A 17830-nucleotide genomic window follows, 5' to 3' on the forward strand; every position below is an offset into this window, starting at 1 on the left:
CCAGTTTATCATGAAGAACCTGTGGAGTGTGGCCAGATAGCACACAGAGCAACCTGCCAGCCTTGGTCATCAGCTCTCTGACATTCATGGACACTATCCAGGAGACAAAGCAACCCCTGTGCCAGCCTAACCCCTGCAGGTTCCATCTGTACACTAATTTAGGTGCGTGTGTGTTTAATATGGTACCATATATAAGAGATTTATGGCATGTATCACATATCTGCATGGCACTATCACACAGTAGCTCAGATGTGCATGCTGGCACATGCAGAGCATGACACAACCTATCACCAGTAACAAATAAATGGCACAGAGGTCAACAGTCATGGGTTACCAGCTCCTCCTTTTGAGAAGGGAACAAGAGGTTGCTTCTCATACACTTTTTCAGTTGCTGGGTCTGGACTGTATCTACAGTGGAAAAGCATTAGGGCTCTCCAAGCAACATACACTTGTCCCTATTGTAAGGTGAAAAGATCTGGAACAATGGACAAAAATAATTTTTCAAAATATTAATCACAGAGAAAACCTTGAAGTGGGAAACAGAGAACACAAAGTTTTTATTTTAGCTGTGGGAGAATAATCTTTGTATCCCTGCTTTCAATTTTGCACTCTAGGGAAAAAGCCAACAGAAATTCTCATGCAAGAATAATGAAAAAATTATCTAGAAAATACTTTTACAGATGGAGTGCCTTTCACAGCTTTAGAGTCAGCAGCCTTGCAATGTTCTAGCTGGCAGCTGCTCTTCTACCACTGTTCTCTGAAGGGAGACATGGGAAAGCCAGCTTCTTGTGCAAGCTGCTTTTCCAACCCAAATGAAAAAAGGCACGAGGAATGATATCAAGCTGCCTAGATTGGACTGTTAAGGGAGCTTTAGCAGATGACAGAGAAACAAGGTGACTGAAGGTACTCACAAAGGCAATACAGTCCAGCTTATGAGTAGAAACTGAAGGGCATTAAGCTCATGCACTAACAAAAAATTAATAGTTAAGTAAGAAATTTCCTTAAAATCTGCAGATTAGGTTAAGCCAGATAAGAACCTGGAAGCAATGAAGACTGGAAGGAACCTCAGGGCAAGCCACAACCACTTCTGACAGGAACAGCTCCATCTTTGACCCACAGCTGAAGTCTGTGTTACACTGAGAACTGTAGGCTCCCAAGAGCAGCAGTGTCTGTGTGTTTCCCCTTACCACTGACCATGCATTTATATTTCACATAGAGTATGAGACTGACAAGTACAGTTCCCACAATACCAGAATCTTCAGTACCCGTTTTCTGCAATTTAACCACTAACCTTCCTGCTAGTACAACTGAAAGGACAGACACCTTCTGCACTTGGATCTCAAGAACTTTGAGAGCTTTTAAACATTTTCAGATCTGCTTAGCCTGCTGAATACAATGAGGAAACCAATGAGCTTAGGAGTGGTTTATCAGCCTTATTCAGAAACATTACACCATTTATGTTCCTTCACAATTGAACCTTACAGACATACAAAGACAGTAAATTGATACATTTAAGATCAGTTGAGTAAGAATGCTGTACTGGTAGTATCTCTCCCTCAATACTTACCAAGGTTTTACAACAAATAAAAATGTCAAAATCCATGAAATAATTACTTAATACTAAGAAAATGTTCTTCCTAAAGCGGGGTACCTGATCCATGCAAGGAAAATAGACACTACAATGAAAGAAAAAAGAGAAGACATTTTAACAAAAGCTCTGGATGTTTAAATCTCCTTAAGACTACATATAAAGCAAAGAGGCCACTCTGTAGTTAAAGTAATTTTGTTTTTATCTATTGGGGTAGTCACTTTACATCATACCAAAAAGACTGTATAAGGAATACAAGTGTCAAGAATCAGATCTTTATGGCACAAAAGGAATTTTTCCATTAACCTGCTTTCAGAATTGTTAAATACATAATTAAAGACAAAGACACTAAGGCTACCACAAAATAATATTTGCATGATGATGTTAGTCTTTATTCAGCTTCTCAATTGACTCCTCCAGTCTGAAGGTGGACAAGAATCTTTCCAGTAGTCTGTTTCACTGATTTATTCTGGATGAAAAGATTCTTTCTACTTTTGACACAAACTTATTTTCTTATTTATATTGTTACTCAAAGTTCACATAAGCTTTTATGTTGCACCTTACAATGTATGGAATTTCAGATTAAAATAAAACTCTACTCTTAACATAACCTTTTATATAATGTAAAAATATTCTACACGTTTAACATATCAAGAATGTTAAGCATTTACTTTGGGGAAAACCTATTTTATGCATTTTTCAGTGCAAACCCCACTGTGAAGGCTTTGCATTTGTGTCTCCCTGTTCAGTCGGGCGCCACCCAGTGTTCATCGTCTGCAGCTGCAGCTCGGCCACTGCACCCACCGCAGTTTCCAAAAAATTGCAAGTTTGAGATGCTGCTCACTGTTCATCTTTACTCCTCTCCCATCCCTCCCTCCACCATGGAAAATTGACATCTTTGAAATAATGAGTGTTTTCAATTATCAAAATCAGTATAAAAATAGCAGCATGCTACTAGATGCAAAAAGCAGAATCATCGTGCATTGTGAGTTTAAATGCAGATTTCTGCCTTCCTCTTATACTATCAAAATCTTTTTAAAGTTAACATCAAGGCAAGGGTTATAAGGACAGACACTGCATAGTATGATTTGATACTAATCTGAACTGGGTTATTTTCCTTTAATCAAAATCCATGATAATTACAGGGTAAACAATTTTTATTTCAAAATACAAGTTTAACTGGAATTGTAGTGATGAAAGCAGAAGAGGGGAAAAATGCAGTCTTTTACAGCCCATGTCACTGTATCTCACTTACATCCAGAGATAAAAGCTCTAATTGGTGAAGAGACAAAATATTTGTGGCATGTCATTGAACCTTTGTGATAATCCAGCGTTTTCCATTTCTAAAGAAATATAAATACTTTAAAACAAACATTGAAAATAAATCCTTTTGATGTAACAAACTACACTCTTTACTGAGAATTTTCAGTCTTCTTAAAAGTAAGGGACATCACCCAAAAAGTAATCGAAGTATCAATGTAGAACAATCCTTGGAGGAAAGAAGTTGGAATGTAAACCTCTGTCCAAATTATATCTGAAAAGCAAAAACACCACACCATGTATTTAATCCAAATGTATTTTTCATCAAGCAACTCTTTTACATTTCAACAGGAGACTTGCTGAACTCAGCACAGTCCTGTTTTGGCTCAGCTCATGCCCTTAACACATGAACAATTACTCCCTGCCTTTGTCCCCACAAGCCCTGTGACAATAAATGCAGGTGAGCAATTCTGCCTAACCACAGTATCTACAGTACAATTATACATCACTAGACCAGCCATAAATTAGGCCATGATTCTCAAAAATGAAAATAAAACCAAATTTGAGAGTCACTTCCCTAAGTGGTGACTTTCTAATTATCCTTGTGATATAAAAAACAAAGGTTCCACTGAGTTCCTCCTGTTAACAATGACCTTGGAAACCGCACATCATTCCAGATATATGACGGTGACCCTCAGAGAGGTTACTCACATCTTTTCTTTGTATCTTTTACTTTCTTAAAGCATGATATTAATGTTTTATTGAAGAGCTGGCAAAAGCTTAAAAATAATCATAGCTGCTCACTTAACCCCACACACAGATCCATTAGTTTGCAAACTTGTCCTACAGCTACTTATCTCTTTGATGTCTTTCAATAGCCTCATTATTAAAAGCATGCAGTACTAGTTTTCCTAGCTTCAATGAGCTAAATCTTCAGTAAGCTCAACCAATGACAGGCCTAAAGTGAAATTTTCAAAAGTCTGAAGAAAAATTCCTCAGCATTTTCATTTTAAAATACTTGATCTAATGAATCACATACTGATAATCTCAAAAAAGTCAGAATGGAAGAATTTTAAAAGAATTAGTCATATTATCAACTCAGAGAGAGGAGTAAAAAGATGAAGAATTAAAGCATAATAGGACTCTTAGAACAGTCTATCCAATTAAGTTAACTCACTGGCTCAGTAAGTTACTACTTATCCTCTCAGCCAGCTGACCCTGCACACATTCATCTCTCAGCTGTAAATTAAAGTGCATCAACTTAGAAAACATTAAACAGCAGATACTACTTCTGCAATTTACTATAAAATTTGGGTTGTAACAACTTTACTACTGTAATTTCAGAGTGTGCATGACCAATATTACAGTTTAGTGGTAAGCAGTAACACAACTGCCCGTGACAGTCAAGATAAAAAAAAAACTATTAAGATGCAGCTTTTTGTAGTTTTTATGTAAACAGAAATGGAGACTTAAACCCTTTGTTTTTTAAAAAACAAATTCCTTAATTATTTCTGCAGTTCTGGTGGGACAGCAAGACAGCAAGGCTGTTAAACCTAGAGGAACTGGGGGGTGTCAAACGACTGATTTTCCTTTAGGCACCTTCAGCCTGCTCTCCACGTGTGTTTTAGCAGCAGGACACCAAGTGTGCCATGTGTTCAGAGGCCAGTGCAGGAATGACTGTAGGACAGGAGAGAGGACAGACAGCTGGCACATGAATGCACCACACCACACCCTGAGGCAGTCCCTGAGCAGCAAAACTATCCTGAACACCCATGTATTCCTCGCTGTAGAACAACAGCAGCTTATTGCCAAAGATGAGGGCTTCAAGCATATGATAAAAATACACATTTACTACTTACATCATCAATATCTTCATCATCATCTCCAATATCATCAAACTGGATTTCATCATCATCTCCAGGACCAAATGTGTCTGTTTCATTGATTTTAGCTATGAAGGAATTTAGAGAAGTTAAGGAGTGCACTCACACTGTGCCAAGACAGACTGAGTATTCTTATCCAACATGAACTTCCAATTTGAAGTGAAAAGATTCCTACCATGTTCTGGAAGCTCCCCGTATGCTTTCAGGCTTCTGGCTTCATCTGCATTGTATTTTAGAATAACATCAGCCTTGTTATCCTAAATAAGAATTTATTAGAACATATTAGTCATCTATGAAGGAAAAATAAAACTCTTAACCTCAGCAGACTGCATTATTTGCAACAACTATATTATTCACAGTGAATTAACAGCTGCAATATTTATAGAAGAACATCTTGTTCTTCCTTCCCCTCCAGTTCCTTTAAATGTGAAGTAAACACATTGGAGTACTTTCGTTTCTTCTCAGTGATAACTTTAATTATCTCCAATTACAAGTAATTTATATATTCACAGAATGGTTTTGATTGGAAGGGACCTTAAAGATCATCTACTTCCAACCCCCCCTGCTATGGGCAGGGACACCTTCCACTAGACCAGGTTGCTCAATCTGGCATTGAACACTGCCAGGGATGGGGCATCCACAACTTCCCAGGGCAACAAGACAAAAGAGAACTTGAGACAAGTGAGAAATGTTGAGTATTCAAGAACTTGACAAGTTCAGTTCCATGCCTTTGAAATGAACCTTTCTTCAGACAATGCACACAGTGAGGTGCTGATGGTCAATCGGGAATCACAGAATTACTGGGTTGGAAGAGACCTTCAAGACCATTGAATCCAACGCAGCCCTAACACCTCAGCCAAACCATGGCACTGAGTGCTGTATCCAGTATTTTTTTTAAACACATCCAGGGATGGTGACTCCACCACCTCTCTGGGCAGACCATTCCAGTACTCTTATCACTCTTTCCATGAAAAACTCTTTCCTAATATCCAACCTATATTTCCCTTGGCAAAGTCAAAACAAAAAAAATTCCTGGTTTTAAGTACTTTAATATATACAATAAATGACAGTATTTTAAATGTTTTATAAACCTAATGCACATTTCAGAAGCAGGATCTATCCTGAACAACTGCTGACAACACTTAACCTTCATGAAAGGCATTCACCTAATGAAAACCTGACAACTGCTTCCCATCACTGTTTATATTACGTAAAGTTACGCCACTCCATTTTGGGAAATTTTAGTACATACTAATTACTGATTAATTTGCCTCTTAAGGTAAAAGTCTAAACATCAAGGACCCAAAATACTGATTACCAACAATCCTAATTATTACAATAAAATATTTGTTACTTGACTCAATCTCCCTTTGTACTGCAGGATGCAAGCACCAAACAGCTACATCTGGAAAAAAACAGGTCAAGCTTGATGACAATAAGCACCTTCACTCACAAAGTCAGGGTTCAATTTAGAAGAACAAGTCAAACCAGAATTTGTCTACTCATTACAATCTTCATGTAGTACAAGGAAACTAAAAATCATGATTTAGCCCAACTAAATACAAATGAAAAGTTAGACAGGAATTTCCTCACAACACCTATAAAGCTACTTGTAAGATACTCCTTATAGAGTCATATTATACTGAATTTTTACCTGGTAGTCTCTTAAGCCAATCAATATAATATCAGACGTATTTATCCAGACCTGAAGGAAAAAACATATGTTGAAGAAATTCAACTTCTGTTGTATAACACAAGAACAAAACAGCACATTTAGACTTACGGAGAGACATGAAACATTTCACTACAGCCACCACCTTTATTTTCTAACCAGTATGCTAGAAATATCCAATTTAATGTTTTAACAGCAAACCCAAGGTCAGAAATACTTATAGTTACATTATTTTTACACATTATGGAGTTATTACAGGCTAATCAAAGTTCTTTGAAGAGCTTCTAGTCTACAGGGTGGTTACTAAGCCTTAACATCTGAGAAAACAAAGAATGCATCAAGACACCAGTAATGAACTCTGTGAACTGAGCTCCTCAGGGGCAAAAATTTAAAAAAAACCTGATGAAGGGGGTGATAGACAAGAACAGGGAAGAGCACAAGAAAATGAACTGAGTTGTTTCTAGAAACTGTTAACCAGAATTCTAGAAGATTTCTGTTAACCAGAATTCTAGAAGATGTTAACCAGAAATCTGCAAAAGAGGATGTGCTTTAAAATGCACAGGGTGCTTCTATGTGGGTTCTATTCCACAAGCACTTGATTTTTTGGAGATTGAACTAATTTCAGTTGGAATTTCCTTTCTTTTAAACATAAGGAATAGATAAGTGGTGCCTTTTGTAGCAATAAATTATTCTGCAGCACTCAGTGTTTACTTATGCACATTCTCCACTTCAACAGTTTCTTGCAGGCAGCTATAGCACTGCTTACACTGATCCCAAGACGTGTATTCAGCGCTGTCCAAAAAATTGAACAATCCAGAATGAAGACAGTGAATGTTTGCTTTCACTGGAAACAGACTGAGGGACCTCCTCCCCCTCACCATACACCAGCAGAGGACAGGAAGATGTAACACCAGACAAGGGCCAGAGGGGACACCATCTGAAGATGGCAAAGTTAAGAATGTAAACACACCTGACATCCCTGAAGGTAAAAATCTTTGCAACTAGCTTTCAACAAAAATATTTTGGGAACTGATGAAGTGGACAATGAAACATCGGCACTGGAGGTGTATTTTCTAAAGAGCCACCAAGCTGCCCATCTGTGATTATTACTTTAAATACCTATAATTTTCTAGAATATGAAAAGCTTGTATTTCATAAGCAGCCAAAAAAACCTTCCCCTGAAATATGCACATAGAAAGGCAGCCCTTCAACTGTGAGCTTCACCCAAGAGCCAAAGACTGCCTATTCTTGTGCCAGCAATGGAAACAGAAGGACAGACTAGCTTACTAACAAAAAATAGTTTAAAACATAAAGTGCAGTAGAAATATTCATTTTTGTAACAAGCTACATATGTAAATTACATATCATGTATAACATCATTGTTTCCTATTGCAATGCTTCAGAATTACCTTTTTTCTTAGCTTCCCTCTAATATGACATAACCTCTTCACACCATCAAAACATAATGCTTCCAGTCTTCCATTGCCTAACATCTTGATCACCTGGGCATATTCTGAAAGAGATGGTAACATACAGAATCATTTAGGCTGGAAAAGATCTTTAGGATCAACAAGTACAACCATTAACCCAGCACTCTTAAGTCCACCACTAAGTCATGTCCTGAAGTGCCACAGAGCAAAACTTCTGAACAAATCCAGCTTCAAGACACAACCTTTTCAACTGTAACCCAAATCTGCTGTAATATTTTATCAAACATTAATTGCTGAGAAGAGCTTCAAGTACCCACACAGGCTGCTGAATGTATCACGGTTTTGTATCACTGTTAATGTTAACATTTTCAAATACTGTTCCTTCTTGGTTGCATCCACCCTCTTGTTCCCTCTGAAACGTTTACTATGGAAAATCTCAGAGCTATTGAGTCACACTCAGAGTATGAAAGTATATTACAACATCACAGGACCCGTCTTAAAGGACAACATCTCAGTGCTGTCACTGAGGCAGGAGAAAGCTGCATGCCCTGTACAGCCACCCACTGAGACTCTGAATCCCTCTTGCAGAGGCTCTGTGGACAACACCCCACTGTCCTTGAAAGGACATAACCCTTATCAGACTGGCTGGAAGGCAAAGAGCAGACTTCAGCTGAGGTCTGTCAACCACCTCTCTAACCCTCAATCTCTTCACCTTGTATTTCATCTTCTCCCTCACCAAGCTGCAAAAAAACCACATACTGGAGAACTCCACAGAATTAGTCCAATGAACCACAAGACTGTTCATAACTGAGAATAATGTTCCATTAAATAGATTTTGCTTGGGAGATGTAAGGGATCTTAAGTTTCAGATGTACATAAAAGTAAACTCCTTTTCTGCTTACAACCAACACAAAAGACCAGAACTTTGTTCAGTGGCACTTCTACAGTGATTTAAATCAGTACCCTTCCCATATTTCTAACAAACCAACTGATTAATTGGTTACTAGGAAAGCATTCACATCATGTGAGCAACCACCAGAGTGTGACACACAAGACAGGGCGAGCTGAAAGGGAGCTGAGCTCACTGTCACCAAAGGCAGGGCAGATGGGAATCCCAGTCATCCCCTGGCTGAACACTCTTGTGCCTTACTTCACCTCCCACTTCCATCTCCTGTTTTAATAACTGCTAGACTTCCAGCCCAGGAGCCAACTGCACTAAACCATCAGGGGACAGAACAGTGAGATGAGTTGCTCTGCCACATCAGTGACTTTGGGCGGCTCAGAGAAGGATCCAGGAGATGTTAGAGTCCATATAAAACAGAAAGTGGGACTGTGCATCCCAAGGGGAATTACTGGCAAAACTGAACCACATCTGCTAAGCCAGCTGCTCACAGACCCTCACACAAAGCTATCAAAAGGTTTATAGGAAATGTTTAAGTGCTGCTTTACACACAGCATGCACTAAGGTCAAGAAGAGAAAAACGTCATATTTAAGTGGTGAAGATATTGAAAATTTCCCTTCTCCTCCTGTCTTTCTCTTACATGCAATATGTCATTTGGAATTCAAATACAACCCCAATAAGAATACCTCCCTCTATTCTGTCACTTACAGTATGTGACTGAAAACAATGACATTGATATTACAGACTCACCTTGCCCATCTTCTTTAAAGACCAGTTCTCTCTTTTCTGATTCATTCTCATTCTTACCTCGTCGCCTGTTTTTACCTCCTTTGCCTAAATTAAAAGTGGGAGAAGTAAAAAGCAGGTGTTACTGTGTTACTCTAGATACAGAGAGTGAAAAAAGTCAGACTTACAGAGATTTTTATGGATGTACTTTATATGGCTATTTTAAGTATCCTACCCAGATCTAGATTCTTTTGCTTGCTTTTAAGTCTAAATTTTTAGCTGGGTAATAACAAAGTAATTAAACATTAGAATCTACACTGTTTAAGCCGTCCTGCTTGCTCTGGAGTGACAGCAGCCTTTAAAATGATTTTCACAAGATGGCCAATTTCAGTTTGTGATCCCTGCTACCAAATACCTCAAAAACAACGGTGGGATAGCCCGATGCACATAATCGTCAAGAGCACATGAATAGCTTCAGTCACTGTGCTGCTGAAATCCCTGAAATACTCAAGACGAAGCTTACCCTCCAAGCGAAGCTGCCCTTTTTAAAAGGCACACACGTGGCAACAGCATTAGATGCTCTTCACGAAGAGAATAAGAGCAACTCATACTTGCCCCGCTGTTAAAATCTGCTGCTCCCTTTCCCTCGCGGTTTCCGCGTTTCTTTCCGGAGGAACGAAGGGAAGCGGCAGCAGCGCGGCCGGCGAGGGCACGGAGGAGCCGGGCCGCCCCTGAGGAGCGAGCCGCGGGCAGGGCCCCGCTCCCGGCCGGGCCCCGGCGGCCTCCGGGGCGGACCCGGCGGGCGGACCCGGCCCGGGCCCGCCGGGAGGGCCGCTCCGCCGCGGGCTCCACGTGAGGGGCCGCGGGCCTGCGCTGCGCCACCGCGCCTGGGCCCGGCCGCGCCGCCGCGGGCCCGGCCAAGGGAAAGGGCGACTCACCTTTATTCTTAGGCATGGCGCCGAACGCTCCGCCGCGGAGGGGCTGCGGGAGGGGCGGCGGGAGGGGCTGCGGGCGGGGGCGGCGGCTCGGGCTCGGCGGCGGCTCCGGGCGGGACCAGCGGCGGGGCCGGGGCTGCGCGGGCTCGTGCGCGGCGCTCCGGCCGCCGCGCCCGGCCGGCCACAGCGCCCCCCTGCGGCCCGGCGGACTCCAGCGGCGCGGGCCGCGCCCGGGGCCCGGGAATGGCCCGGGAATGGCCCGGGAATGGCCCGGGAATGGCCCCGGGAATGGCCCGGGAATGCCCCGGGAATGGCCCGGGAATGGCCCCGGGAATAGCCCGGGAATGCCCCGGGAATAGCCCGGAGAAGGGCCCCGCCTGGGCACCGCCCGGCGTTCTGCGGCGGAGCTCAAGGAAAACGAGGAGCGGCAGTGCGCGCCCCTGCAGCCCCGGGACACCGCGCAGCGCCCGGGGCCGCGGTGTTAGTGGTAACTCCTTCCAGTACCTGCAGTACCTGCCAGGAAAGATGCGGCGAGACTATTTGCAGGAGTTCGGAGTGACGGAACACGGAGGAGTGGGTTCAAATTGGAGAGATGAGAATTAGGAAGAAGGTCTTTACTGTGCGGCTGGTGAGGCAGTGGCACAGGCTGCCCGGAGGAGCTGTGGATGCCCCATGCCCGGAGGTGTTCAAGGCAATGCTGGATGAGGCTCCGAGCACCCTGCTCCAGTGGGAGCTGTTCCTGCCACGGCAGGGGATTGGAACTGGATGATTTTCAAGCTCCACTCCAACCCAAACTATTCTCATTCTGTAAATAAGAGGGCACGAAGGTGAGGAAGGCTGACAGCAGGAGCTGCGGTATACCAATCCCCCCTTTCTACCTTTGCAGAATTTCTGGAGGTCTACAAATTATCCAGTTTACTTGTAAATAAATTTAAAAATATTTTTAGACAGGCAGCACAAAGTGTTGTGTGAACAGAGGGCCACAGCTATACACACCTCTAATTACAGGTGTGAATTTCACTGAGGAAATCACAGTACCCTTGCCCCATATCCATTACAAACTTCTCCATGTTACCCGATGCCTTTCTTCTGGTACACTTAGCAAAACCTCTGCTTACGTTCCTCACAAATCCACTATCCCAATTACTGTAATTTTTGTACACCATGCAACCTTTGAAAATCTCTCATCTTTTCCAGGTTGCAAGGTTAAAAAGAATCACAGCTGTATGCTTCTAAGTTGTATGAGCTGCTAAAACATGGGCCTGTTGTTTATGGAGTACTTCTGCACAGTGTTATGATTCAAATGTTTACAAAGTGTGTTAATTTTCCAACATGCCCATATTTTCAGTGTCCAGGGCAATGCAGGCATTGCATGTTTATTTCACAGCCTCCCATTAAGAGGTACTTTCGAGTTGACTGGAACCTCATGGGGTATTTAAATACAATATCCTTGCACTGTGCTCTTGCTGTATGTTAGATCAGGTCTATAAGCACCGGCTGAATATGAGTTTTTCCTTTGTCTCCATGTTTACCTTCCTCAACGTGCTGCAATGTTGAGACACTTTTTACAAACCCTTTCTTGTTGGCACAGCACAGTGTGCTGTGAAGGTAGTTCAGCGCTAGTGATGAACAAGCAGTGACTTTTGTAACTGGTCAGAACAAATGATTACACAAAACAACCCTTTAAGATGTTTGAAAGTTTATTCATAGTAGAAATTTCAATTTCTTTTGAAGACTACAAAACCTGCCATTAGACAGGAAAACAAGCAATGATACTTTCCAAAACTGTTCATAGTTACATCTGGAACAGTTTTAATTACACATTAATAACATGATTGGAACATCTCTTAGATCAGACTCTGAATAAAACAACCATTTAAAGTATTCAGTACAATTAATTATTTTTTTAACTAGCATTTCAGTTCTATGACAGCAGTGCCAAGCATCTAACAGATGCTATTGTAATGGTCTAGAACAAGGTACAATACCACTGATTTCCTGGAACAGTACCTTAGACTCAATTACATGCCATGCTGAGAAAACTAGTATAAAGTATGATTGTATAGAATCGTAGAAAAATATTTTATCTGTGATTTTGCAATTTTTTAAAAATTGTTTAAGTAGACTTCCCCCCCCAACTAGGTTGCAAAATAATTACATCCCTCATAAGTACACCTTCCCTTTGATTAGGTCAAGAGTATCAAGATAAAGCTAATCATTTACATAATTTTCATACGTGAAAATTCATCTATTAACCATTGCTGCTTAGTAAGGGCCAGCACACTTTGAATTCTTTCCTTCCAGTAATAGAAGAGCACAGCTTTAGTTGGTAACACCACATTTACAAAAGCAAAACACACACACACACACACAAATCCCAGACACTTAAATCTATTTTCTTATGGCCTTGTCTCTTCAGAAAAAGGTTTTAACTGTTTTCTTGAAAAACTCCTTATAAGTTTTACTCAATGTTATAGTGATTATGAACACAGAACTTTGCCATTACAGGACACAGATGGCATTTAATGAGTATTGCAACTTCACTCTTCCCTCTGTTCCCTCATGCTCCCAAGCACAGTAAATGGTAATTTCACACTAAAAAAAAAAATTAAAAACAAACCATGGTCAACAGATAGACAAATTCACCTTTATCTGCATTCTCTTTTTTTATCCTCTATGACTCTCTGAGTCACTTCCTAATGCTTTGCAGACCAAGCAGCAGTCCAGCAATACATTTACACAGTGTGTCATAAACTCACATTCTAACAGAAAAGTGCTGAGACTCAGAGAAGCATTATGTGGATTTCTTTATAGGTTATAACAACTGCAGCTATAAAAACCTTAAAAAAAAGTGGAAGTCATGAACATGGATCCAAACCAGGAAGTAAGGTACATAAACCATGCCTGGCTGTAAAATACACCTCCCTGATTAGGCAGGTTCTTTATACCTTGGTTTAGAAAGTAACTTAAAAATATAGTGGATCTAGACTTCAACCCATTTAGCTTAGGGTGTGCTGAATTTTCCTGTTTTGCTACAATTTCAAATGTTCATCTTCTGCTGATATATATACATGACTTAATAGCAACATTTGTAAAGTCTAGACTAAATTAACAGCTCACTTGAAAGTGTAGATACATAAAATGCAGGAGTTAACTTTGCTTCACTATTTGGCTAATGAGTTTGAGGACCACAAAATAAGGCTACAATAAAACTACTGAAAGTATTTTTTTATTATTTTAATGTGGATATTGCCAATAGTGAGGCAGCTTAACACTGCCTCTTTTTGGTCTGTTCTTTGCTAGGTACCTATATACACAAACTGAACAGAGTAGGAACTCCTTCCTGAAGTGAAATGTTATTACTGACACACTGGCAAGTACTGCCATCTTTTTATTTCAACAGCATTTAAATAATTTGGTTGACTAGATATATCAGTCTTCTAATTAACACCTTAAAAGCCACCAAAAAGTACATTTTCCAGATTTTGAAAAGCCTGATTTAAAATTGTGCACAGAGCTGAAAAATATTTTTTTGAGAGGGAAGGTTTTACTAAATTCCTCTGGAACTGCTGACACTGTAAAAAAAAAAAAAAAAAAAAAAGATTGCCTTTTTCTGCCTCTGCTTAAAAATGTTTATTGAAGGAAGGGTAGATCCATCTGTACAGTTAAAGGGAACTTCAATGCCAGAGCACCAAGTAAGGGAAAAATACCATTTGCTTGGGAAGAGCTGTGTTTTCAAATTTCTGAGAGCTAGGCAAATTTAAGAATCCTTGTTTATAAAACTAATTTCTTCACAATTCTATAATGGATTAAATATTTAGCAAAATTCTAAGGGAAAAAGAAGTGGGATCCTTTGTAGATCTAGCAAAGGAAGCTTCCCCAAGGAACTCAGAAATTCTGGCAGGACGAAACACTCCCATCCAGAACAAATCTGTGGTGTCATAAAGATGATTGTTCCTATCAACAAAGCACTGATGATTTCAGGGAAATAAGCCAATTAAGCACCATAAAAGAAAGTTAATACCACTAAGCCAAGAAAATACCTTCTTATGCAAAACACAAAATTGCAATGTTCACCAACAGCCATTCACCCAGATCCATATTTCATTAAAGTTAGAATTCCCAACAGTCATTTCCTATCTGGAAGGACATTTTCATAGCCTATAATTTTGGTGGAATGGAACACTCACTGTATTCAAACACATTCCAGTGTTAATTAAAATTATCAGAAAGTAACTAACAGAACATTAGATCCATCAGTTTTGCAACTGCAATGAATGCAGTTTAAATCTACTCTTTGCAGGCTGCTGCTTATTAGCAACCAATAGGTTTTGCTTTATCTTCAAATTCTGCCTTTCTTCTGTAATGCCAACATTCATTCACTGAACAATTCCTTTTCAGCTTAAACAAAAGTAATAGAATACAGATAAAATATTAACAATGGATTATAAGAATAAACCATATAGAAATGTCCTCTATCAGAAAGTATTTAGCAATAATTCCTGAGTCCAGAGATTAGATGGGAGGGACTAAAAGGGAGGGGAGGGGTAACAAAGACAGTGAGATATGGAGCAAGTTATCTTTTCTCTGGGTTACATTACCTATAGGATATATAGTATAGTGAGAGATTCACTGCTTAAATTTCATAACATGACATGTGGCATCAAAAACACAGAAATGTAGAAAAGACATAGGCAAAGAAAACTACTTATCCATAGTATTACATTCAATAGCTGTTTAACAGTCAGGCTTCTTTTAGAGCTGTCCAACAATACTGATTAATCCAGGTAAACTGTTTAATCAGACTTACTTGTCATAATGATTAATAATATCTAAGTAAAACAAGGCATGTATACATTAAAGAAAACAGCACGGAAATGTACTGCTTGTGAACTGTTTACAAAAACATACAAAATGTTGGATGGCACAATGTATAGTGCTAATATAAACAGATTGTTTAAGCTAAGTGCTTAACATAAACTGTCCATCTCGACCTGTAACAAAGAATATTTTAGGGGACAAAAAAAATATTCCTTATAAAAATAATGCTATGTGGTGCAGAGTGCTTTATTCAGTGTATTTTTGACGGAGGTGGCATTTGTAATTCTTCTGGTTTACTCAGTGGCGAACATGGTAATTCTCATTGTTTCCACTTGTCACTCCATTTGCAGCTCCGGTAAGATCAGTAACTTGCCATCAACAGTTTAAAGCGAGAGTAGATGAAAGCAGTAGCAGCAGCAGGAGCAGCAGCATTATAGGTACCAGCTGGGACAGAGTGTGCTTGCAGGTATCTGTCAGATATGTGCTACCTGTCGCCATGGTTTGTGCTATCATCTTATGCTGTGGTACCAAGTGTCTGGTTGAGGTCATTTCACAGGGCTGTTGAGGTAATTTTTTTAATACCTCTCCTCTGAGCAAGAGTAGAACGGCCAACTGGCTCCAAAACTGGTGACTGGTTACGATTCAAAGCAGAATAAGTTGCTGCCATTGCACCCTGTGGGGCAGAGGGGAAAAGAACAGTAAGAGTAGGTTGTGACTGATGCATACACTACAGCAGTGCTAAATGCCAGAAACTCTGAAGTTTCAACTTTCAGTCTATTTTCATCTACAAAACAGAAACATACTACTGCGTTACTCAAGTCCTAGAAGTGTTAGAAGCGAGTGTTTTTTAGGGTAATAGATAGTTCTACATTGCTTAGTCAAACCCAGAAGGTACAAGCTAGGTTGCCAAATTAAGTTCTATCACTATGTTATGTGAAAGAGCTGGGGAATGAAATCCAATTGGTAGACTGTCTCTGCTTATAACTTACATAACCATTTTAGTTTCCAACAAAATATTTAAAAATCACCCACATTATTCAGCACATAAAATTAATTAAAAAAAATTATAAAATTGTGAGCTGTGGGATCAGAACTCCCCTCCTTCCCACTTGTGTTTTGGATGCTAGAACTTTCTAATAGCTGACTCAGAGAGAGTGTTAATTATATTCTTCTGATCCCTTTTATGTTGCACAAGAGATTCTTGAAAGTAGGACTGAAAACAAGGTTGAATACAAAGAAGTAGAATTCAATTATTTTTGATTTTCCTCTGCTTGTTCAAAGTGAAAAAGTTCCAAGTTGTTTCAGACAGAGTGCAGAAGTGTGATAGCATAGTAATTAACACTGCCCTTTTGACTTCTCTTCAGCTTTTACTGTGATCACAAAGTATTCTGTTTTCCTTCAGTTACTGGCAAGTACCCTCCTCTGAAACGATAAAGTTAGCAAGCGATTTTACAGCTCCCCTATAGTCACCTGACATTTTTCACTTGGAGAAGAATGATTTAGGCTGGTTTCTAAAAGCACTTAAACCTTCCAGTGTAAGTAAACCCAATAGATTTAAAACACAATACTATTTTTTTTTCCAAATATATTAGATGTATCACCTGTCAGTGGTTTCACATTAAATCCTATTACATATTACAAGTTCATTTTATGGCTTTGTGCAACATCCAGTCACAACAACTTTTTTACAGTATTTAGAAGATACACCTGCTACCCCCAACCTTAAAAACAAAACCCCTTTTGTTTATACTAATTTTGGCTAAACAGCAAGCTGAAAAAAAAAATCTACTTACCTTCACTAAATGGGGAGCATCCTGCCTGTTCAGCTGGTATTGAGGCAACTGGTCACAGTGAACTATCCAGGGGTGACTGAGAACTTGGGCTGCAGTCAGTCTTTGATGAGGGTCAACATGAAGCATTTTTGAAACAAGGTCCTGTCAATGAAGATCAATGGAAATAACAGCAGAACTTCAACTTTAAAACAAATTAATAGTTCAAAACTATAAAATATTCTAGAAGTATAAAAATATGTGCATAATGTCAGTTTAAAACAAAGGAAAAACTACCAGCAGTGCTACCAGTTTATTTTTTAATTATGTGACTTAATAGACATTTGGTAACACGAGTATGGTATCCAATTAAATGCGGAAAATTTTAGCATTTCAAGCATCCATCTAGAAGGGCCATAAGGGATATTGCACACTGAGGTTCATAATCTATTTGCTGTTAAAAACAGAATTCTCAAAAAAGTAATTCTTCATTGGTTTTCATTATCATGAATTAGGGTACCTGTATGATTTTTGAATGTCATTCTTCCACATGAAGCTTTATCAAAGCACTTCTCACCATGGATGACTGTATGTGTGATTACTGATAAAACCCACTAGATTTCTGAGGACAGCTGTTAACTGCTACAGTGTAAGTCACACCTGTTCTTTCCTCCTACATGCAAGTGACTGCTGAAACATGAACTGATCAAAACCAGGAAACGAAATTCTAGGCACATAAGGGATTAGATCAGTATTTTAATATAACAATGGGGGAACTTAGCCAATTGTCTATGATATAACATATACGTTATAATCAACAATGTTGCAATCCATCCCTGATCCC

The 17830-nt window shown here is 39.7% G+C and overlaps 2 protein-coding genes across 5 annotated transcripts in view; both read right to left on the minus strand.

Annotated features, from left to right (window-relative positions):
• Positions 1-1408: 1408 nt before the first annotated feature.
• Positions 1409-10503, minus strand: EIF1AX (eukaryotic translation initiation factor 1A X-linked). The gene is made up of 7 exons (XM_021552948.2): positions 10400-10503; positions 9486-9569; positions 7813-7916; positions 6386-6436; positions 4907-4988; positions 4708-4799; positions 1409-3122 (listed from the first exon to the last, which is right to left on the minus strand). Exons 1-7 carry the CDS (start codon positions 10413-10415, stop codon positions 3117-3119), a joined length of 435 nt encoding a protein of 144 aa, XP_021408623.1. The 5' UTR covers positions 10416-10503; the 3' UTR covers positions 1409-3116.
• Positions 10504-12074: 1571 nt separating this feature from the next.
• Positions 12075-17830, minus strand: part of RPS6KA3 (ribosomal protein S6 kinase A3) — a 76593-nt gene continuing 70837 nt past the window's right edge. For all 4 annotated transcript variants that reach the window (XM_021552996.3, XM_021552995.3, XM_021552994.2 and 1 more), the window contains 2 exons: positions 17011-17151; positions 12075-15890 (listed from right to left, as the gene is read on the minus strand). In XM_021552996.3, coding sequence (XP_021408671.1) covers positions 15768-15890; positions 17011-17151 — 264 coding nt within the window. In that variant the 3' untranslated portion in view covers positions 12075-15767. The remainder of the gene's footprint in view (positions 15891-17010; positions 17152-17830) is intronic.

Source organism: Lonchura striata, chromosome 2 (assembly GCF_046129695.1).
Source record: "Lonchura striata isolate bLonStr1 chromosome 2, bLonStr1.mat, whole genome shotgun sequence".
Lineage (NCBI taxonomy): Eukaryota > Metazoa > Chordata > Aves > Passeriformes > Estrildidae > Lonchura > Lonchura striata.